The sequence below is a fragment of the Macaca thibetana genome, chromosome 4 (assembly GCF_024542745.1).
Source record: "Macaca thibetana thibetana isolate TM-01 chromosome 4, ASM2454274v1, whole genome shotgun sequence".
NCBI lineage: Eukaryota > Metazoa > Chordata > Mammalia > Primates > Cercopithecidae > Macaca > Macaca thibetana.
The window spans coordinates 37,239,661-37,263,731 of NC_065581.1; the positions used below are offsets into that span (position 1 = coordinate 37,239,661).

At 42.1% G+C, this 24,071-nt stretch overlaps 3 protein-coding genes across 6 annotated transcripts in view; 2 read left to right on the forward strand and 1 right to left on the reverse strand.

Moving 5' to 3' along the window:
• The window catches only part of PXT1 (peroxisomal testis enriched protein 1), a 34,587-nt gene extending 32,945 nt beyond the window's left edge, over positions 1-1,642 (reverse strand). Inside the window, exon 1 of the mRNA XM_050787873.1 lies at positions 1,490-1,642. Within this exon, the coding sequence (XP_050643830.1) occupies positions 1,490-1,541 (52 nt within the window). The 5' untranslated portion in view covers positions 1,542-1,642. The remainder of the gene's footprint in view (positions 1-1,489) is intronic.
• Positions 1-24,071, forward strand: part of SRSF3 (serine and arginine rich splicing factor 3) — a 400,608-nt gene that overhangs the window by 221,389 nt on the left and 155,148 nt on the right. The gene's annotated exons all lie outside the window — the stretch shown is intronic.
• Positions 12,617-24,071, forward strand: part of KCTD20 (potassium channel tetramerization domain containing 20) — a 55,943-nt gene continuing 44,488 nt past the window's right edge. The window contains exon 1 of one of the 4 annotated variants that reach the window (XM_050787715.1): positions 12,617-12,634. The gene's annotated coding sequence lies outside the window, so the exon portion shown is untranslated. Of the gene's footprint in view, positions 12,635-23,691; positions 23,816-24,071 lie in introns of those variants that run through there. The other 3 variants (XM_050787712.1, XM_050787714.1, XM_050787713.1) reach the window with 3 other exon arrangements.

A 24,071-nucleotide genomic window follows, 5' to 3' on the forward strand; every position in this document is an offset into this window, starting at 1 on the left:
CGGGAGGCTGAGGCAGGAGAATGGCGTGAACCCGGGAGGCGGAGCTTGCAGTGAGCCGAGATCGCGCCACTGCACTCCAGCCTGGGCGACAGAGCGAGATTCCGTCTCAAAAACAAAAAAAAAAAAAAAAAAAAAAGAAGAAGATTCAAAATTTCAGTCAATTCAGTGCTTTCTAAAAAATGGGATAGCAGGGCGGGCGCAGTGGCTCACGCCTGTAATCCCAGCACTTTGGGAGGCTGAGGCCGGCGGATCACTTGAGGTCAGGAGTCCAGCCTTGCCAACATGGTGGAAACCCCCTGGCTTTACTAAAAATATAAAAATTAGCCCAGCGTAGTGTCGGACGCCTGTAATCCCAGCTACTTGGGAGGCTGAGGTAGAAGAATCACTTGAATCCGGGAGGCGGAGGTTGCAGTGAACCAAGACTGTACCACTGCACTCCAACCTGGGCGACAAAGTGAGATTCTGTCTCAAAAAAACAAAACAAAACAAAAACAAAAAAAGTATTTGGTGTGGTGGCAAGCAACTATCAGGATGCTTGAAATTTCCACTTTCTCAGGAGGCATGTAATTATTTTAAAATTAGATATTAGGTTGAAATTAATGTTCATAATCCCTCTCGGGTATCTAGCATATTTTTTATCTAAAAGTCTAAAACCTCATAAATTTACCTAACACTGCCCTTTAATGCTCTTCAAAACATAAAACTACTTTTCCAGCATTCTGGGACATTTAGGAATCACATTTTTGCAACGTAAAATTTCAAATTTATCTTTCCTTCATGTTCTCTCTTCTAGTGGCAAAATCAAGAAGAAATCTAATCTGAATGTTCCCTACCTTAACAATACAGACACTATCAGGTCCAATTTAAGACTAATTTTTATTAAAAGATAAATTTGATCTATTTTTAGCCCATTTGGGATTACCTTAATTGGTCGTCACAGCAATGATTCAGGGCTAATAGAAACTAAAGAGATTTAGTACCATGAAGCAAAGTCACTTTTAGATTTTTGCCACCTAAGAACCGGGATGAATAGATTTTCTTATAGTTCATATTTAAATAATATATTTAATGTGATTCAGGCGCAGTGACTCACGCCTGTAATTCTAGCACTTTGGGAGGCCTATGGGGGGGATCAGTTGAGGTCAGGGGTTCAAGACCAGCCTGGCCAACATGGTGAAACCCCGTCTCTACTAAAAATATGAAAAAATTAGCCAGGCATGGTGGCGGGCGCCTGCAATCCCAGCTACTCAGGAGGCTGAGGCAGGAGAATCACTTAAACCCAGGAGCTAGAGGTTGCAGAGAACCGAGATTGCACCACTGCACTCCAGCCTGGGCGACAGAGTGAGACTCCATCTCAAAAAAATAATAATAATAAAATAAATAAATATATATATATATATATAAAATGTCCAATTTTATGGTCTTAATATCAAGAAAAACACATGCTAAGTAAACTATTTATCTTAGTTTAATCCAAATAAGATCTTACCTGAGTTCCTTGACATTGCTGGAACTGGCTGGGAGCTGACAAGTTGGGTCATGTATGCCTTCTGAAAACTGTATTTTACCCACAGTGATTTGCAACAATTTGTTACTTTGGGAGATGGATTGAGAACTTCTTTAGTTTCATAAACAATGCCATCATGTTTTTTCTTCTTGTTTTTTCCCTGTTGAAAAACATATTTTCAGAGGCTTTCCCCCATTTCTCAGTTAAATATTTGGTATTTTGGATAAATATTAATGTTTTAACAATATCAGCAGCATTTATTCCACATATAAGAGAGTTATGGATTAGAGTAGAAGGTGGATTAGCGTAGAAGGTGGACCAGAGTGAGGTCTTTTTCAATTTAGTTAAACATCTTTCTAGGCTGCTGCATCCTTATCACCTATTACACCTGCCTGCATCCTTATCTCCCATTAGTCTTTCTTCTCTCTCTTTTTTTTTCTTAGACGGAGTTTCGCTCTTGTTGCCCAGGCTGGAGTGCCATGGCGCCATCTCGGCTCACTGCTACCTCTGCCTCCTGGGTTCAAGCAATTCTCCTGCCTCAGTCTCCTGAGTAGCTGGGATTACAGGCATGTGCCACCATGCCTGGCTAATTTTGTATTTTTAGTAGAGACAGGGTTTCACCATGTTGGTCAGGCTGGTCTCAAACTCCTGACCTCAGGTGATCCACCCACCTCAGCCTCCCAAAGTGTTGGGATTACAGGCGTGAGCCATGGCGCCTGGCCTCTTTTCAAGAGCCACATTCCATCAGGGGAAGTGTGTAAATTGGTACACTGAGAAAAAGAGAGAAAAATTGGTATAGCCAAAATAAAGTAGATCAAAACCTAGAGAGGTGGAGAGGGGTGGAGATGGAATACAACACACTCTTTGTCCTATTTCCTCGTGGGTGTGTGTGTTTCCTCCCCAAAATAATTCTCATAGTCCTCTTTGATCCTTCATACACACACATTCTGTCTCTGCAAACACTTATATGAAAATTACTCTTCTGCCCCCTTTCCCTTTTCCCCTCCAATATTGTAGAATAAATCCAAATGAGATGAAGAATTGCATTAAGACTTTTTTTTTTTTTTTGAGACGGAGTCTTGCTCTGTTGCCCAGGCTGGAGTGCACATCTCAGCTGAAGTGCACATCTCGGCTCACTGCAACCTCTCCCTCTCAGGTTCAAGCGATTCTCCTGCCTCATCCACCCGAGTAGCTGGGATTACAGGTGTGCGCCACCACGCCCAGCTAATTTTTATATTTTTAGTAGAGACGGGGTTTCACCATGTTGGCCAGGCTGGTCTTGAACTCCTGACCTCGTGATCTGCCCGCCTCGGCCTCCCAAAGTGCTGGGATTATAGGTGTGAGTCGTCACCATACCCGGCCGCATTATGACTTTTGTTGTCTTCCTGGGCATTTAATTCTTTTGACTTGAAGGGTGGCCACAGGGTTCAAAACTTTCTATTCTACCTCCTAAATCTACCTGCTATTCTAACTTCTAAATCTAAGTTACTGCAAAGGCAAAGAATGGATAAGACCACAATGAGCTGCTAAGATAATAGAGGCGGACTTCAGGAGCCTTACATCAGTGCTGTCTAATACAAATAAGTGAACCACATATATGGTTTTAAGTTTTCTAGTAGCTACATTTAATAAGTAAAAAGAAGTGAGTGAAATTAATTTTAATGATATATTTTATTTACTCTATCCCCAAATAAATCCAAATATTATCATTTCAACATGTAATCAATATAAAAAATTATTAATGAATTATTTTACATTCTTATTAATTTAAGTCTTCAAAATCTGGTATGCATTTTGCACTTACAGCACATCTCAATTCAGACTAGCCACATTTTGGGTACTCAGTATACTGCCACATGCAGTCAGTGGCTACTGTACTGTACTTTGCCGGACAGCCAGCCATACAAACCAAGGGGAGAAAGACTGTCAAATAGAATTGTGACTCATCGTTTTTCAAATGTACCACATTTTCCAGTGTAGAATGCTACCTCAATATATTGCTTAAGTTTGTAATTCAGGCCAGACTGGGGGAAAGGGAGCTGAGAAATGAGTTGTTGTGGGTTTCTGGGCATTTTTAGTGCCTTGGGCAGCCTGGCATTTTAACTGGACTCATTAGGCAAACTTCTGACCCTAATTTGATTTGTCAAGTAAGACATGCTGTTCAGCTCATGTGTCAGAGCCAGATCAGACCTGGATGAACTGATGAAAGTATTAAAATTCCTGGCTGGGTGCGGTGGCTCATGCCTGTAATTCAGCACTTTGGGAGGCCAAGGCGGGCGGATCATGAGGTCAGAAGATCAAGACCATCCTGGCTAACACGGTGAAACCCCGTCTCTACTAAAAATTCAAAAAATTAGCCGGTGTGATGGCACATGCCTGTAGTCCCAGCTACTCAAGAGGCTGAGGCAGGAGAATGGCTTGAACCCTAGAGGCAGAGGTTGCAGTGAGCCGAGATCGTGCCACTGCACTCCAGCCTGGGCGACAGAGTGAGACTCAAAAAAAAAAAAAAAAAAAAACTGTTCCTAAATGAGCAAAGTTGATCATCAAGATGCAGCTACCAGGCGAGGTTCTTACCTGAAAGAGCTGGCTGACAGCTTTACTCATCAGCCTATTGTGAAACTGTAATTTTGTACTAGTCATTCATGTAACATTGCTAGACAACTGAGAATAAAATATCTAACCACAGCCTTTTAAACTAAACTATCAAGAATGTTGGATTTTATTTTTCCCAAGTAGGTTTTTATTATAATTTCCCTCAAACAATACTGCAGTATGTTAATAGGTACTTATGGAAAATAATTAATGCTAATTATATTTTTCATCTAAAACCTTTTTTTTTTTTGAAACGGAGTCTCTCGCTCTGTCACCCAGGCTATAGTGCAGTGGTGCCACCAAGCCCAGCTAATTTCTGTATTTTTAGTAGAGATGGAGTTTCACCAAGTTGGCCAGGCGGGTCTCAAACTCCCGACCTCAGGTGATCCATCCGCCTCGGCCTTCCAAAGTGTTGGGATTACACGCATGAGCCACCGTGCACAGCCTAAAACTTATTTTAAAATATATGTCAGGACCAGAAGTGGTGTGGCTTATGCCTGGAATCCCAATACTTTGGGAGGCCGAAGTGGGCTGATTGCTTGAGCTCAGGAGTTTGAGAATAGCCTGGGCAACATGGTGAAATCTGATCTCTATAAAAAAATACAAAACTTAGCGTGGTGGCGCACACCTGTAATCCCAGCTACTCGGGAAGCTGAGGTAGAATCACTTGAGTCTGGAAAATTGAGGCTGCAATGAGTCGTGTTTACACCACTGCATTCCAGCCTGGGGTACAAAGTGAGACCTTGTCCCAAAAAAAAAAAAAAAAAAAAAAAGAAAGAAAAAATATATACATATATATGTACATAAATGTCAGAAAAACACTATGCTGTTTTATGTAACTGTTAGTATAACTGGATAATTACCAGGCCGGGCACAGTGGCTCACCCTTGTAAACCCAGCACTTTGGGAGGCAGAGGCGGGTGGATCAATTGAGGTCAGGAGTTCCAGAACAGCCTGGCCAACATGGTGAAACCCCGTCTCTACTAAAAATACAAAAAGTAGCTGGGCATGGTGGCGCATGCCTGTAATCTCAGCTACTCAGGAGGCTGAGGCAGAAGAATAGCTTGAGCCTGGGAGGCAGAGGTTGCAGTGAGCCAAGATGGCACCACTGCACTCCAATCTGGGCAACAGAGTGAGATCTTGTCTCAAAAAAAAAAAAAAAATTGCATAAATACCCTTAAGAAATGTTGGCCCTACCTGAAAATATTATATATAACCAGGAAATCTCAGAATTCATGAAAGCATGAGAATGTATCTGCACATGCTTCAGCAACCATTTAGTTGATGTATGTTGTCAATTTAATAATTACTGGTTTATGTTAGGTATCTTGTCTTATTATTATTATTTTCTTTTCCTTTACTTTTTTTTTTTTTTTTGAGATGGAGTTTCACTCCTTTGGCCCAGGCTGGAGTGCAATGGTGCAATCTCGGCTCACTGCAACCTCCACCTCCCAGGTTCAAGTGATCCTCCTGCCTCAGCCTCCTGTGTAGCTGGGATTACAGGTGCATGCCACCGTGCCTGGCTAATTTTTTATTTTTTGTAGAGATGGGGTTTCACCATGTTGGCCAGGTTGGTCTCGAACTCCTGACCTCAAGTGATCCACCTGCCTCAGTCTCCCAAAGTGCTGGGATTACAGGCGTGAGCCACCATGCCGGGCCAAGTCTTATTATTTTGATATATATTTATGAAAGCTTTTACTTAATAAAATAATTTATTTTATCTTCTTTGTGGGTTGTTCTGATATAAAGCTTAAAATACATTAGAAGTAAAGCTTTTGGCCAGGCATGGTGGCTCATACCTGTAATCCCAGCACTTTGGGAGGCCCAGATAGGTGCTTGAGATCAGGAGCTCGAGACCAGCCTGGCCAACATGGCAAAACCTTGTCTCTACTAAAAATACAAAAATTAGCCAGGCATAGTGGCACATGACTGTGGTCCCAGCTACTTGGGAGGCTGAGGCAGGAAAATCGCTTGAACCCAGGAAGCAGAGGTTGCAGTGGGGTGAGATTGCACCAATGCACTCCAGCCTGGGTGACAGAGCGACACTCCATCTCCAAAAAAAAAAGTAAATCTCCTATCATTTCTTTTGTTAATTATTAATTCATCTATGGGTTCACATTTTGCTGTCTATGTGTTGTAGGCTAAATAACAGCCTCACAAAATATCCACATCCTAATTCCCAGAACCTGTGAATATGTTACCCTACCTGGCAGAATGGACTCTGTAGATGTAATTATATTAAAGCTCTTGAGATGAAGAGATTATCCTGGATTAGCTGGGCCCAACCTAATCACATAATCCTTAGAGAGGGAGGCAAAAGGGCCAGATTCACAGAAAGAAATGTGACAATGGAAGCAGAGGTCCGAGTGACATGAGAAGAATCTATAACCCAAGGAATGCAGGCAGCCTCTAGAAGCTGAAAAAGATGAGATGGATTCTCTCCTAGAGCCTCCAGATGGAATGCAACCCTGCCAACTCATTTTAGACTTCTGACCTCTAGAACTGTAAGATAAATTTGTATTGTTTTAAGCCACTAAGTTTGTGGTCATTTGTTACAGCAGCAGTAGAAAATTTATATACTATGTTAATCTCAGTGCATAATATTGTTAGTAAATTATCATTTTATTTTATTTTTTATTTTTTGAGACAAAATCTTGCTCTGTCACCCAGGCTGGAGTGCAATGGCGCAATCTTGGCTCACTGCAACCTCCACCTCCCGGGCCCAAGCAATTCTCCTGCCTCAGCCTCCTGTGTAGCTGGGATTACAGGAGCCCACCACCACAGCCTCCCAAAGTGCTGGGATTACACGCGTGAGCCACCGTGCCTGGCCGTAAATTGTCATTTTAGAAGTGTTCATTGTAAGATAAATTTGAAAATGTAATTATGGAAACACTATACTATAAAATGGGCTCTTGTCCATAGCAATAAACAGATGATCATAATAACTAGGAATGCTGAACTCTAAATAATTACTTATTAGTGATGGCAACTGTAAATTAAGCTACAAATCTTTACAGCAATCAACATACGTTGGTTGACAATGAAAAATATATATTGATCTCCTACTGAATACCAGGCACTGCTCTGGACACTGGGGATATAGCAGTGAACAAGACACACATGTTTCCTTTTCTTGCGGAGCTACAGTCTAGCAGAAGAAAGAGGCTATATTAGAGTCATGCTGGGTGTTACAAGAGTACATCGGCCCAGCACAGTGGCTCATGCCTGTAATCCCAACACTTTGGGAAGCTGAGGTGGGCTGATTGCTTGAGATCAGGAGTTCAGGAACAGCCAGGGCAACATGATGAAACCGTGTCTCTACAAAAAATAGAAAAATTAGCTGGGTGTAGTGGCATGTGCCTGTGGTCCCAGCTACTCAGGAGGCTGAGGTGGAAGGATCACTTGAATTTGGGAGGCAGAGGTTGCAGTGAGCCATGATTGGGCTACTGCACTCCAGCCTGGGCAATAGAGTGAGACCCTGCCTAAAAAAATAAAATTAAAAAAATATATATATATACACATATACACACACATATGCGCCAGGCGTGGTGGCTCATGCCTATAATCCTAGCACTTTGGGAGGCTGAGGTGAGGATATCACTTGAGGTCAGGAGTTTGAGACCAGCCTGGTTAACATGGGAAAACCCCGTCTCTACTAAAAATACAAAATTTCCAGGCATGGTGGTGGGCACCTGTAATCCCAGATACTCAGGGAGCTGAGGCGGGAGAATCGCTTGAACCTGGGAGACAGAGGTTGCAGTGAGCTGAGATAGTGCCACTGCACTCCAGCCTGGGCCACAGAGCAAGACTCGTCTCAACAAATTAAAATATAAAAAACATATGTATACACACACAGATAGATTGATAGATATAATATATCATGAGGGGTGGACCTAACCTAGTCTAGGTGATCAGGAAGGACTCATCTAGGAATGATGTTTAAGTTAGGACCTAAAATTTGACTTGGAATTAGCCTGGAGGGAGGATGAGCAAGGGAAAAAGAATGTCCGGGAGAGCTGAACACCAAATGCAAAAGCCCAAAGGTAGTAAATAATTCAAGGCATGTAAAGAACTAAAAATAAAAACAGAACTTTCAATTCAAAATAGCTGAGATATTCCCCGCACAACTCTCTCAAAAATAACAAGTGGGGGGAAACACCTAGAAACACTCATTTCATTTTTCTTGAACTGAGACTCACCTCAAACCACAATGCCTGAAAATAGAAAATGGATGGAGGCTATTAAAGGACTTAGCAGATCCAAGGAAGGTCAAGCCTAAGTGCTTAGAGAAGGAGAAACCAAGGAGAAGCAAGGCACGTCTCCCTGAGGAGCCCTGGAAAGACTCAGGTATCAGAAGCAGTGAAGTGGGAGAAATGTAGTGCTTCGAAAAGGAAACTTGTTTGAAAATCTGTTTAAGAAGTAGGCAGGTCTCCCAGAGCCCCACCCCATCTAATGTAATCAAGCTATACTTTTACCTCCATAGGAAACGGGAAATGCCATCTCTGGAGAAAGTAAACTAAAGGAGTTACAGATAGCGGTACACTTGGCATAGATCAGAGTGGGAGTCAGACATATTACTGAAAAGAAAACACCCAGGCCTCTTCTGCATAGATATAGAACTTCATAGCCAGGTTCTACTCTCTAGCAAGAAAAAAAAAAAAAAAGTACTTCTTAGGGGAAAAAAACCTGACATTTTGGGGGCTCCCATAGAAAAAGCCTCCAGTGAATTCTTTCAATTGATAAGACGCAAACATATACTTAGAATTTCCAATTAGCTTTTAGGACTTTATTCTTAAAATATAAATGTACAAAAATCATCAGCTACTAGAGGAAAATCTGCAGTATAAAAAAAAATTCTAAACCTCAAGCATGGAAAAATCAGGGGGGAAAAAATCACAGAAAACTGAGACAATGCAAGGAGCATAAAAATACTTCAAATAAATTATATCATCAGAGAAATATTATATCCATGAAACAAGAACAGGATGCTAAAAGAAGAAACACTCTAAGAATAAACAAGAGCAGCTGGAAATTACAAATACTATAATTAGAAATCTGTAAAAATATATACATTGTGAAAGATAAAGACAAAAAAAATGCTCCAAAAGAGAATGACCTTGGAAATTGTTACAAGTCAGGAAAAGTCATGAGAAGATTCTACAAGAAAACTGCTCTGATGTCCTTAAGAAATCATTGTCATGGGGGAACAAAATGGTAGGCAGATGGGGAAGGGTACTGCTCTACATGAAAAGGCTAGGCCGGGCGTGGTGGCTCGCGCCTGTAATCCCAGCACTTCGGGAGGCCGAGGTGGGTGGATCACGAAGTCAGCAGATCGAGACCATCCTGGCTAACACGGTGAAACCCGTCTCTACTAAAAAATAAAAAAAAAATTAGCTGGGCATGGTGGTAGGCACCTGTAGTTCCAGCTTCTCGGGAGGCTGAGGCAGGAGATGGTGTGAACCTGGGAGGCGGAGATTGCAGTGAGCCAAGATCACGCCACTGCACTCCAGCCTGGGTGACAGGGCAAGACTCCATCTCAGAAAAGAAAAAAAAAAAAAGGAAAAAGAAAAGAGGCTAAAGAGATAAGAAAACCAAATGCAATTTTGGAGTGAGATGTCATATTGTCTGCCACTTACTTTCAAATAGTTCAGCAAAATAGACAAATATAAAAATAAAGAAAATATGAGAACATGTTAGCAATTGTTTAATCTATTATAAGTAGTGGATATACTAGTGTTGGTTGTATTAGTCTTAAATTTCCTTTATATTTGAATTTTTTCATAATAAACAGCCATAGAAATAAAGCAAATATTGGGAGCGCACTGCAGTGAGCTATGATCATGCCAGTGCACTCCAGCCTGGTTGACAGAGTAAGACCCTGTCTCTAAAAGAAAAAGAAAAGAAAAGAAACAAAGAAATGCAAGAAAACATCCCAGAACAAAAGGACATATGTCTCCAGGATGAAAAGGCCCAGCACGACGAATGGAAAAGACCTAAACCAGTATATACACACACATCTTGGAATGTACACACACATCAAAATGTTGATGATTATTGCATCTAAGTAGTGGGTATACTTGTTGAAATACTATACCCTCAACTTTTTATCTTTGAAATTTTTCGTAACAAAAAAGTCATGAGAGATCTAAAATTTAATAAAATTTTATGTTAATGTCTCTAAGAGTTGTGGCCTATTTTGAAAAGCAATAAATAAATTAGTTGAATCCAACCAAATGAGGTAGCCATTATAGGTTCCAATCGGATTGGAACATTAATGACGTAACTGAAATTCTCCTTAGTTTTGGTGAAATAGTTGGGTGTATAAAGGCCAAATAAAATCAAATCTATACTTGTAATTTCCAAGAGATGTTGGTTTATAAGAGAACCAATAATCATGCATATTTATAACATTATTAGGTCTATAATAGATGCTTAAGTACATGAGAAGGTTTGTCAGACAATTCAGGTATATAAAGAAGAAATGAAATATTTGAAATGCCTGTGGTTTGAAACGATTTGTCTTTAGTTAAGCGGCAAAAGTCCCTTTTCAATTGATTGCTAAAATTTGCTAGCCTTTTAACTAAAACAATAAAATATATCAGCTGAAATGTTATAATTTTCTCTTTATGCTTCTTTTAACAGCTTAGGGAGATTAACTTTTCTGAAAGGTACTTTTATGTGGTTGAAAATCACCCTTGAAGGTAATAAAAAACTCAGTTGTCACAGAAGACAAACATGGACAATAAAAAAAGATAAGATTAGAGTATCTAGAAGTTACAATATTTGAATAATAAGAATTCCAGAAAAGAAAAAAGAAAAACTAGCAAAAGCTGTAGAGAAGAAATTATCAAAGAAACAAAGGTGTGATGGCTCACGTCTTTAATCCCAGCATTTGGGAGGCTGAGGAGGGAAGATTGTTTCAGCCCAGAAGTTGGAGAACCACATCTCTACAAAAAATTAAAAAGATTAACCAGACCAGACACAATGGCTTACGCCTGTAATCCCAGCACTTCGATAGGTCAAGGCAGGAGGATTATTTGAGCTCAGAAGTTCAAGACCAGCCTGGGCAAGATAGGTAGACCCCATCTCTACAATTTTTTTTTTTTTTTTTAATTAGCTGGACATGGTGCTCTGCTCCTGTAGTCCAGCTATTCAGGAGGCTGAGGCAGGAGGATACTTGAGCCCAGTTCCAGGCCGCAGTGAGCTATGATCACACCACTGCACTCTAGCCTGGGTGACAGAGTAAGACCCTGTCCCAAAGGAAGGGAAGGCAGGGGAGGGGAGGGGAGGGGGGTGGCGGAAGGGAGGGGGGAGGGGAGGGGAGGGAAGGGAAGGGAAGGGAAGAGAAGGGAAGAACAAATGCAAGAAAACATCGAAGAACAAAAGGACATATGTCTCCAGGATGAAAAGGCCCAGCACAACAAATGGAAAAGACCGAAACCAATATACACACACGCATCTTGGAATTCATCAGTGATAAATCCTAAAATCTTCCAGATTGAAAAAAATAAATTAAGAACAAACTCGACGGCACTATTGGAAGTTAGAAGACAGCAGAGCCTTCAAAATCCTGAGAGAAAATGTTTTCCAATCTAGAGTGTACACCTACTCACACTAACAAACAAGTAAGACTAGAATAAACCCCCTTTTCATGCAACATCTCAAAAAATTAACCTCCCTTGCATCAGGAAGCTAGTGGAGAAGGGAAGGGCTCTACAAAAAGAAAGGAGTAAGTCAACAGAGATGAAAGCAGGGATCCTGGAAAACAAGACTGTGCCATAAACTTTTTAAAAAACAAACTGTTTAACAATGATTGGTTTTTAAATGATGTGTCTGGATTCATTTAATAAAAATTAATTTTAAAAAAGAATGTAAGCCAAAAAAAAAAACACACAAAAAGCTCAGCATGATTGGAGAGTACTAAGTGGCACAAAATAAGAAAAGATACATAGGCAGGGGCCAAATCATGCAGGGTTTTAGATTTTGTCCTTAAAAAAAGTGAGAAACTCTTTAAGGAATTTAAACAGGGGGATGACCTGATGGGATTTCTGTTTTAAAAGATGTCTTTGGCTACTGGATGGAGGTGGTTTGGAAGTAGGCAAGAGACCATTGTAGTCATTCAATCATCCACTAGGGTAGAAGCCCTGGAGATGGAAAGGAGATAAATTTTAGATTTAGGAACTAGAATTGATTGACTAGAAAATGGGATGATAAGTAGAAAATAATCATGGATAATGCCAGGGTTCTGATGATCCCTTAAGTAAGTGGGTCATAGTGGCAGTTACTAAACCAGAGAGCACCAGCACGAATTAACATTTTGCCTTGTTTGGTACTAGGTTTTATCTGGGGGAGGGATGCAATGGCAGGAAATGACGAGTTCAATTTTGGATATACTTAGTCTTTGAGGTATGTGAAAGTCATTCAAGTAAAGATGTTAAGTGGGCATTTGCCAATATGGATTTGGAGCTCAGAAGAGAGGTCAGGACTGGAAAAACAAATGCGAGTCGTTATCATAAGGAATATGAAAAATGCCATGTAAGTAAAAGGAACACTCTTGTGTTCATTAGGAAATATTTATTAAACTCTTACTATGTGTCAGGCATCAAACTAGATGCAAGGTTACAATAGTGAACAAAAATTTCACAATATGGGATATTTGATAAGTAGACTTCAACTAGGGTGTACTAGTCTCTAGGGGGCATTGTTCAAAATGTTGGGGTGCAATTGTACAGTTACATTAATATGAGGTTATATTCAAATATAGAGACCAGGTGCGGTGGCTCACGCCTGTAATCCCAGCACTTTGGGAGGCTAAAGTGGGTGGATCACTTGAGGTTAGGAGTTCAAGACTAGCCTGGTCAAAATGGTGAAACCCCCATCTCTACTAAAAATACAAAAATTAGTCGGGCGTGGTGGCACAGGCCTATAATCCCAGCTACTTGGGAGGCTGAGGCAGGAGAATCGCTTGAACCTAGGAGGTGGAGGTTGCAGTGACCTGAGATTACACCACTGCACTCCAGCCCGGGCGACAGAGCGAGACTCCATCTCAAAACAAACAAACAAAATTTTACAAAACCCAAATTTAATAGGTAGAGTCAGGTATGTTAGACCTCCTCCAATGCCTGTAAAGGTCCTGCCCTCCACAAAAAAACTGTCCTACGTTCTGTATTTTGACTGTCCCTCTGGATACTCTCATAGGCAAAAAATCCAGTCATAATGATCTGAATCTAGAACTTGTCTGTTTCACATATAAATAAAAAATATTTTTTGTGTGGGTTTTATATGTACCAGATTTCCAGGAATGCATCTATGGTATAAATCAAGGGAAACTTATACTTTTGTTATTGTTGTTTAATGATTTTCTGAATTTTACCAAGATTTGTTCATTGTATCAGAAAATCAGATCATTTACCGCAAGACCACACATGGTACTTGAGTTACTAATTTTAATAGTATATGTATGTATATGTATATTCTCTCTATACATACCTGATTACTGGCCCCATTTCTTTACCCCTCCCTGTGTCCACACCTTTGCAGTGGCTTCATGAGACAGAGACAGAAGAGACAATGCACTATTTCGAGCCTAAGTCTAAAGAGGCCTGGTTACTTTCTGCTTGCTCTTTTGCACCTCTGCTATCTTAATGAGAAGAGTTTTCTCTCGGTGGTGCTGCCCCTTCAAACTGAGCCCCAGGCTAGAATGAGAGATTCTTTATTTCAGCTCTTGTTTTCCATATTTTCTAAATGAGCATAAATTATTTCTATTATCAGAAAGAAAAGAAAACCCAAGTTACTAAGAAATGAAATTCTATTTGGGGTTAGACCATGAGTAATGCATTTTTTTTTTTCTCCCAGGACATGCATTTATCAGGGTACTCTGCAGTCAGTGGTTGGATAATAAATATTTGTTGAATGAAAAAAATGAACTCCTTTAACCTATCTCTCCTGGCTTCCACTGTGGTTCCCCTTTGTTCTAGTCTTTCTCTGCCTTCTAAGACCAGATTTTTCCTATTCTGGACCACTCTGTTTCTCTCGTCCATTCTGATTCCTCCTTCTCCTTCTCTAACTCTCTGCAACTTTATTTTTTTATTTTTTTATTTTTTTGAGACGGAGTCTCGCTCTCTCACCCAGGCTGGAGTACAGTGGCGCGATCTCGGCTCACTGCAAGCTCCGCCTCCCGGGTTCATGGCATTTTCCTGCCTCAGCCTCCCCGAGTAGGTGGGACTACAGGCGCCCGCCATCACGCCCGGCTAATTTTGTTTTGTATTTTTTAGTAGAGACGGGGTTTCACAGTGTTAGCCAGGATGGCCTTGATCTCCTGACCTCGTGATCCGCCCGCCTCGGCCTCCCAAAGTGCTGGGGCTTTTTTTTTGTTTTGTTTTGTTTTTGAGATGGAGTTTCGCTCTTGTTGCCCAGGCTGGGGTGCGATGGCACGACCTCGGCTCACTGCAACCTCCGCCTCCCGGGTTCAAGCGATTCTCCTGCCTCAGCCTCCCGAGTACCTGGGATTACAGGCATGTGACACCACACCCAGCTACTTTTTGTAATTTTAGTAGAAACAGGGTTTCTCCATGTTGGTCAGGCTGGTCTCGAACTCCTGACCTCAGGTGATCCGCCCGCCTTGGCCTGCCGAAATGCTGGGATTACAGAAGTGAGCCACCGCGTCAGGCCTGCAACTCTTTTTTCTTTCCCTTCTCCCCAGCTCTACATTTTTCTTCCTATGTTTGTTTCTCTCCTTTTCTTTTTTCTTCATATATATATGTGTGTATATATATGTGTGTGTGTATATATATGTGTGTGTGTGTGTGTGTGTGTGTGTGTGTGTGTATATATATATATATATTTTTTTTTTTTTCCCCTCTGTTTTTAAGATGGGATCTCGCTGTGTCACCCAGGCTGGAGTGCAGTGGTGTGATCTCGGCTCACTGAAACCTCTGCCTCCCAGTTCAAGCAATTCTCCTGCCTCAGCCTCCCGAGTAGCTGGGATTACAGACATGCACCACTATGCCTGGCTAAGTTTGTATTTTTAGTAGAAACGGGGTTTCTCCATGTTGGTAAGGCTGGTCTTGAACTCCCGACCTCAAGTGATCCATATTCGGCCTCCCAAAGTGCTGGGATTACGGGTGTTAGCCACCGCGCCCAGCCTAAACCTTGATTTCTACATCTGTAATATGGAACTAATGAGGCTTGCCAATTAGAGCTAGTGCCTGCCCACCACATGGGATGCACTCAACAAATGGTAGGTATCATTTGATCTAAACTTCCCCATTTTTAGATAAAAGTGGATGAGACCAGAGAGGCAATGACTGATCTAAAGGTGACCAGGCTGTCAGATCTTCTTAGTTCCTATTCAGCTTACTCTCACCTGGATCCTTCTTAAAGTCAATTTCGAAGCATATGGTTCCCATTTCAAGGTAGAGTATCCACTAATTTTCAGCATCATATGGACCTACTTCCATTTACAGTAAATAAAAACCAAGAGAGACCAACCCACTTACTAGCTTAAGCACAGAGATTCAAAGCAAGAAGAGGAACTTTCCAAAAGCTGTCAGCCTTATTCATATGTTGCTATCATATAGTATATTAAAAATCAAAGAGTAGCTGAGGAAGCAATGAGCTAGCAATTCCTAATAATTCCTTCCAGATTCAGCCTAGGACATTGACTGTGTGTGTGTGTGTTTGACAATCTTTTAAGAATAAGAATCTGTAAGGACAATTATTTAGTGTATGATTTTTAAAAGGCACTAAAGAGGACACATCCGGTAGAAAACCAAATATCTCCTTAAGAAGTGATATTTAGGCCGGGCCTGGTGGCTCACACCTATAATGCCAGCACTTTGGGAAGCCGAGGTGGGTGGATCACTTGAGGTCAGGAGTTCAAGACCAGCCTGGCCAACATTATGAAACCCAGTTTCTACTAAAAATACAAAAAATTAGCTGGATGTGGTGACAGGCGCCTATAATCCCAGCTACTCAGGAGGCTGAGGCAGGAGAATAGCTTGAACCAGGGAGGTGGAGATTGCAGTAAGCTGAGATCATGCCACTGCACTACAACCTGGGCAACAAGAGCGAAACTCGGTCTCAAAAAAAAAAAAAAAAAAAAACAGTGATGTTTAATTCTCTTTAAAATAGTAATTCTATTGTTTTTCATGATTATGGATAAAAGAAAAAAATTGAAAATATTTCATCACTGTAACATGTTTTTATTTTCATTAAAGCTGTATAACAAGCCAGACATGGTGCCAGACATGGTGCCACGTGCCTGTAATCCCAGCTAACCAGGAGGCTGAGGCGGGTGGATCTCTTGATTCTAGGAGTTCAAGACCAGCCTGGGCAATATAGCAAGCCTCCAGCTCAAAAAACAAACAAACAAAAAACTGCAGAACAAATGTTAAGAAAACTAACTGGTATATTTTGATATGCAAACAATTTAAGGTCGACATTAACGAGGACAATTTTACCTCAGGAAAAAGATAATATTAGTTTGGATGGGGTATATATATCATATTAATACTAGTAGTACCTTACCTTTCTCTAGCGCGATCTAAATTTCTGGTGCAATCTCAGCTCACTGCAAGCTCCACCTCCAGGGTTCATGCCATTCTCCTGCCTCAGCCTCCCGAGTAGGTGGGACTACAGGTGCCTGCCACCATGCCTGGCTACATGTTTTGTATTTTTAGTAGAGACGGGGTTTCACCATGTTAGCCAGGATGGTCTCAATCTCCTGACCCCGTGATCTGCCCACCTTGGTCTTCCAAAGTGCTAGGATTACAGGCGTGAGCCACCACGCCTGGCCAATGCTTTCTTTTTTCTTTTTTTTTGAGAGTCTTGCTCTGTCATCCAGGCTGGAGTGCAGGGGCGTGATCTCGGATCATTGCACCTCTGCCTCCTGGGTTCAAGCGATTCTTCTGCCTCAGCCTCCTGAGTAGCTGGGATTACAGGAACCTGCCACCATGCCCAGCTAATTTTTAGAGGTTATAAAATATTTTTGCATACATTTTGATTTTTCCTTTTTCATAACAACCTCATGGCAAAAGTAGGTCAGTTACCTACAGATTAGGAAACCTAACCTTCTGGGTGACTTGTTTAATCAGTAAGTGTGAAATAGCCTCAAACACAGGTCCTCTGGCTTGTTTTCCAATATTTGTTTTCACTACATCATACTGCCTTATAAAAATGATATAACATTTTTTTTCTTTTTTTGTTTTTGTTTATTTTTTTGAGATGGAGTATCGCTGCAACGCCCAGGCTGGAGTGCAATGGCATGATCTCGGCACACTGCAACCTCCGCCTCCCAGGTTCAAGCAATTCTCCTGCCTCAGCCTCCCGAGTAGCTGGGACTTAAAGGCATGTGCTACCATGCCTGTTAATTTTTGTATTTTTAGTAGAGACAGGGTTTCACCATATTGGCCAGGCTTGTCTCAAATTCCTGACCTCAAGTGATCCTCCCGCCTCAGCCTCCCAAAGTGCTGGGATTACAGGTGTGAGCCGCTGCTCCTGGCCATCACTTCATGTGTTTAATTCTTCCCTTTTCATGTACTTTATATATATATATTCACAAACACTGACTTGTTTCCAAGTAGGCATCACAACTCTGAATAAGCAAAGAGAAAGCTCTGTTTGGACTCTTAGTTAGTAAGCCAAAGAAATCTTTCTGAATTTACCTAGTTCTCATTATTTATCTTATTGTTTATGTGTTTGTTCCTTATGATGAAGTTTCTTACAGTGGACATAGGGGCCAGGAGGACACATGTTTTGATAAACAGATTTTCCATGTTTTCAATTATTCATAGTTTGGGGAAAGGAGGAGGACATGATTTGAGCAAAATAAAAGAATCTCATAGCGAGCTGCCAGCTCTTACTAAACTGTACATAATTTGTCAATATTTTAATAATTTGACAGTACTATAATATAATCAAGGTTTCTAGAATAAATCATTTTCACTTTTCACTACTGAAAGCATAACCTATATCTTTTCACTAATTTCATTCAGCTATAGGAAATGCTGCCCTCAACCACATCCAGAATGTAGTAGAATAACTCTAGAACTAACTCTAGGATAAAGATATGTTATTTATTCTTTTCTAAATAAGTCTTATGGCTGTGTCTGATAATTGTATGTTTGTTTATTTATTCCATCGATAACTGTTTGTCCTGAATTGTATGCTTTCTGAAAAGGAAATTATATCATAGTCCTTAGTCATTTCATGCTGGTCTCAAAATTGTTTATAAACTACTATGTTTCATCTCCTTCCGCATTATTTTGAATTCCTAGGGACCAAATGACTGAAGTAAAAGTAGGTTCTGTTTTATTAATGCTTTCTTTTTATTATTATTATTATTATTTTTTGAGACAGAGTCTCACTCTGTCTCCCAGGCTGGAGTGCAGTGGTGTGATCTCGGCTCACTGCAAGCTTAACCTCCTGGGTTCACACCATTCTCCCGCCTCAGCCTCCTGAGTAGCTGGGACTACAGGCGTCCACCACCACGCCCGGCTAATTTTTTGTATTTTTAGTAGAGATGCGGTTTCACTGTGTTAGTCGGGAAGGTCTGGATCTCCTGACCTCGTGATCCACCCGCCTCGACCTCCAAAAGTGCTGGGATTACAGGCGTGAGCCACTGCGCCCGGCTGGATTAGTGCAACACCATGTTTTAATGCAATAAATTCAGACTTACTTTTCCAAGTATGTTGAGCCCTGCTTATTTTCTGTACTTTCATGCTTGAGTTAATAAACTGCAAAGTTTCCCTCTTTTGTTTGCTTTGTTTTCCTTTATATACCATTTGTTGGAGGTTCTCTATTTTGAAAGAGAGGGGGATGGAAAGTAAATTATCCCCTTGGGCTTGCGAAATAAAGTTTACCTATCTACTAAATAAATATCTCATAGCTTTCTGTGGTGGCTCAGTGGGTTATTGGAATCTTTTTTTTTTTTTTTTGAGACAGAGTCTCGCTGTCGCCCAGGTTGGAGCAGTGGTGTGATCCTGGCTCACTGCAACCTCCGCCTCCTGGGTTCAAGCAATTCTCCTGCCTTAGGTTCACTGCAACCTCTGCCTCCTGGGTTGAAGCGATTCTTCTGCCTCAGCCTCTCGAGTAGCTGGGATTACAGGCGCACCACCGCATCCAGCTAATTTTTTGTATTTTCAGTAGAGACAGGGTTTCACCATGTTAGCCAGGCTGGTCTGAAACTCCCGACCTCAGGTGATCCTCCCACCTTGACCTCCCAAAGTGCTGGGATTACAGGCATGAGTCACCGTGTCCTGCCTATTTTCTTTTTCAAATGCTGTTTATTTAAAACCCATATAAGGTGGCTGGGAGTGGTGGTTCACGCCTGTAATCCCAGCACTTTGGGAGGCAGAGGCCAGTGGATCATCTGAGGTCAGGAATTGGAGAAGAGCCTGACCTAACCTGGTGAAACCCCATCTCTACTAAAAATATAAAAATTAGCTGGGCACGGTGGCGTGTGTCTGTAATCCCCGTTACTTGGGAGGCTGAGGTAGGAGAATCACTTGAACCCGGGAGGTGGAGGTTGCAGTGAGCAGAGATTGCACTCCAGCCTGGGCGACAGAGGGAGACTCTGTCTCAAAACATCGTCAACAACAACACTCACATAAAGCTGAAAAAGAAAAGAAAACTTCTAGGCATTCTCAGTATTAGGTTTAAGAATGAGACTTGTATGTTCATAAACAAGAGGTCATGTGAGCTGTCAGAGCCGGTACATGGGATAGGAAGGCCAGAGCCCGTTCGTAAACCAGTAACAGGAATAACAAGAGATAAACATTATCAGTTTACGCCCAGCCTTCGCCGAAACCCAGGGTAACACATTTCCACATTTCCTGGCTCCTCTATCCTGACTCCCCACAGGACTTTGAGACCAGCCTGGGCAATATAGTGAGACTTCCTCTCTACAAATTAAAAAATTAGCTTGGCGTGTTGGCCTGCACCTGTAGTCCTAGCTACGCAGGAGGCTGAGGTGGGAGGATCACTTGAGCCCAGGAGGCTGAGGTTGCAGTGAGCCATGATCCCACCACTGTACTCCAGCCTGAGTGACAGGGCAAGACTCTGTCTCAGAAAACAAAACCAACATTTAGCAAATGTAATTACTTTGAGAGAGATAGTTCAAAATCTGGGGATTTTTGGTTAGTTTTTACATTTACTACATAAGATTAGTCAGTAGAAATGAGAATTAGCTTTTTGTACGACAATTTACAATAGCTATTATTTAAAAAATATTTTTATTCTTAAGAGTCAACCTTAAATTAGTTGTTTGGAATTGTCACTATTTAGTGTATGACGAACAAGAACTTTGAAATTAGACGACTGAGTTCTCAGCCCACAAGCACCTCGTTAGTAGTTTAATGACCTTAAACACTTCATGCTTATGTCTTGATTTCCTCATTTGTAAATAAGAGTAATAAAATCTATCTTCTATGGTTATTAAGAAGCCTAAATGATATAAAATGTTGGGATGAGTGCTTTGTAATTTTACTGGTAGTAGATGCTGTTTAAGGAGACTTAAATAATTCAGCAAATCAGATGAACTATATTGCCATTATGTCAATTGAAAACTCCAAGTCTACCAATTTGACATTAGGGTTTCAGTAGGGGGCCCAGGGGCTCATGCCTGTAACCCCAGCACTTTGGGAGGCCAAACTGGGAGGATTGCTTGAGCCTAGGACTCCCCCTTCCCACCCTATCTCTACAAAAAAATTTTAAAAATTAGCTGGGTGTGGTGGTTCATGACTGTAGTCCCAGCTGTCTTGGAGCTTGAGATGGGAGGATCACCTGAGTCCAGAAGGTCGAGGCTGCAGTGAGTGGTGATCACGCCACTGCACCCAGTCTGGGCAACAAAGGGAGACCCTGTCTCAAAAAAAAAGGTTTTGATTTCAGATATAAATACATCTCAGAGACTCAGGGTCTTGAGATACCTACATTAAATTAGAAATAAAATGATAAAAATCAGCAAACACCTATGCTTTCTGTGAATATACATTTCTCATATCCTGTCTCCTTGAAGTCTGCCCAAAAAAGGTACCCAGTCTGATATGCTGTTCATTACATGAAATTTTAGCCAAAAGTAGAACCATTAACTATAAATTAAAAGTCATGTTATCACTTATTTATTTTGGATGATGGATAACAAGTGTTTATTATATCTTTCTGTATGCTTTAATTTCCAAAATGAAAGTATTTAAAAAAAAAAATAAGACCCAGTAGTTAGCCTGATTCTCCAAACTTCAGGCCAGATTTTTGTAAACCACAAATCTGCAGCCAGTGCAGTGGCTCATGCCGGTAATCCCCAAATTTAGGGAGGCAGAATCTGGAGGATAGCTTGAGCCTAGGAGTTCAAGACCTGCGTGGGCAATAGAATAAGAACTCCGTTCTCCACAATAAGAAAAAAAAAGGCCGGGCGCGGTGGCTCAAGCCTGTAATCCCAGCACTTTGGGAGGCCGAGATGGGCGGATCACGAGGTCAGGAGATCGAGACCATGCTGGCTAACACGGTGAAACCCCGTCTCTACTAAAAAAAAAATACAAAAAATTAGCCGGGCGAGGTGGCGGGCGCCTGTAGTCCCAGCTACTTGGGAGGCTGAGGCAGGAGAATGGCGTGAACCCAGGAGGTGGAGCTTGCAGTGAGCCGATATTGCGCCACTGCACTCCAGCCTGGGCGACAGAGCGAGACTCCGTATCAAAAAAAAAAAAAAAAAAAAAAAAAAAAAAAAAAGAAAGAAAGACAATATACAAATCTGCAGGAAGGAATCTTTCCAGAAAGGAAGAATTTGTTTCAAGAACTGTTTTGCAGGAATATCAGAAGGGTTTTTTTTCTTTGACTCAAAGGCCGTAACACTGTACTTTATAACAACGGAAATAAAGGCATTAGTTTGAACAATCCTCTATGCTGCTACTATTGTAAAGTTTGGAGACTATAACTCACTCAAATTGGTTTATAGCCATGTATTTACCAAATCTTTTTTCATATTCCTTTTCTCCAGGCATGCAGGAATTTATATCTCACAGCCTTCTTAGAGTCAGTCAGGTTGAGTCGGGTGGCCAGTTCAGGACAGTGAAACACATCAGCAGAAGTGAAAAGGCCACTCACTTCTGGCAGAGGCAAAGGAGAGCCCTTACAGATTCTCCAGTCTAGCTCTTCTGCCAGCCCGGAAGTGCTAGGATGGCAGAGCCAGAGACGCAAGCAGCAGGGAAGCTGAGTCACCATGGGGACGTGAGACTGACTTACAGATGACGAGTGTGCAGCCTCACAGCCTAGCCCATGTTGAGATAAACACAATACAGTCTTGCATACTTTACAGTCATAAACGAGGGAGAACAGAAATGGAAAATGACCCTCTATGCCTCTAAGACCAAATTATAATGAAACAACTTATGTCTTCAGTTTTGAAAATTAAAGTTTTTGACCCTGATAAAACAAGTTTGCTATACAAGTATCCGTTAACCATGTGAAACCCACTGAAATGAGTCAAACTATTTTCTTACATTCTTTCCACTTCAACACCAATTTTAATCCTTAGTTCCAAATTAGTTTTTAGAGACTCTTGTAAGGAAAAGGAAAATCGACCCAGAATTTTAAAAATTGTGCTATTATTAGTTTATATAGCTTTCAACAACAATTTACAATAGCTTGCATAATTAGTATATTTAATTAGTATATAGAGACATATATATATATATTTGAGAGGGAACTTCACTGCAACTTCCCAGTTGCCTCCTGGGTTCAAGTGATTCTCCTGCCTCAGCCTCCCGAGCAGCTAGAATCATACAGGCGCCCGCCACCATGCCTGGCTAATTTTTGTATTTTTAGCAGAGACGGGGTTTCATCATGTTGGCCAGGCTGGTCTGGGAAACCCCGACCTCAGGTGATCCGCCCGCCTCGGCCTCCCAAGGGCAGGGATTACAGGCGTGAGCCACCGCACCCGGCCTAGTGTAATTTTTAAAAGTACAAAAGCCACTAGAAACCATGACAATAAGAACTTCCTTTTGGGTTTTCCAGCATTCGGTTTATAGGACATGGACCACACATAGATGTTTTTTGAATGCTGAAATATTTTACTCATAACACAGTTTTCCCAGTAACTTGCTTCCGGCGGATTTAAAATTTGTAATATAACTTCGTCATAGCAGGTACCTTCATGAAACTCAATATTTGAAAAAAACGTGGAGGTTTCCCCCTTTCTTTTGGCCAGAATGTATGTCCAGGGTAGTGACTTTCGAGCAAATGCGTTTAAGCAACTCCAGTATTCTTACTACGCTGCCCCCAATCCCGCTCCAAGCATGGGGAGATCAGGGTTCCACATTTTCGGGTAAGTATCAGCCGTCCTGGCGCTGCGCGAGCGCATTCTACAATTCCGAAAACTACTAACTTTTCCGTCTGCAACCTTTAATAATTGAGAGGGTATGCGCAACTCAGAAAAGTGCGCCCGCTGCGGTCGGGTGCAGAGTGGACTGGAAGAAAGACGACTCCCATTTACGGTGCGGCCCCGGGCGGGGTCCCCCGACACGGCCTTCCCGGCGTGCCACGCGCGGAGGGGACTCTTAACGTGAAGCGCTGGGTGACTCAGCCGCGTGGCCGCGCGGGCTGGGGCGGGGGGCGCGCGCCGCTGCGGCACAGCCGGTCCCGGCTGCGGCTTCTGGCTGCGCGGTCTGCGCGCGCCTCCCGGGCGGATTCCATCCCCGAGCGCGACAGCGCGGCGGGGAGCGACGAGTAAGTGGCGGCGCGGGACGGTTTCGGGCGCGAAGACCGGGCAGGGCGAGTGTGGTGGCGGGCGTGGCCCGAGTCTCCCCTTTGTGGCCGAGGGGGCTTCTCCTCCGCACGCGGCGGCGGCGGCTCGGACCCCCAAGTCAAAAGGCCGCGGGGCTAAGCTGGGCGCGAGGAACCTGTCGGCACCGGCGTGATGGGGTCCTGTTTCCGCGTGGAGGGCAGAGTCTGGTGATCCTGGGGAGGGAGGCGACGCTGCGCC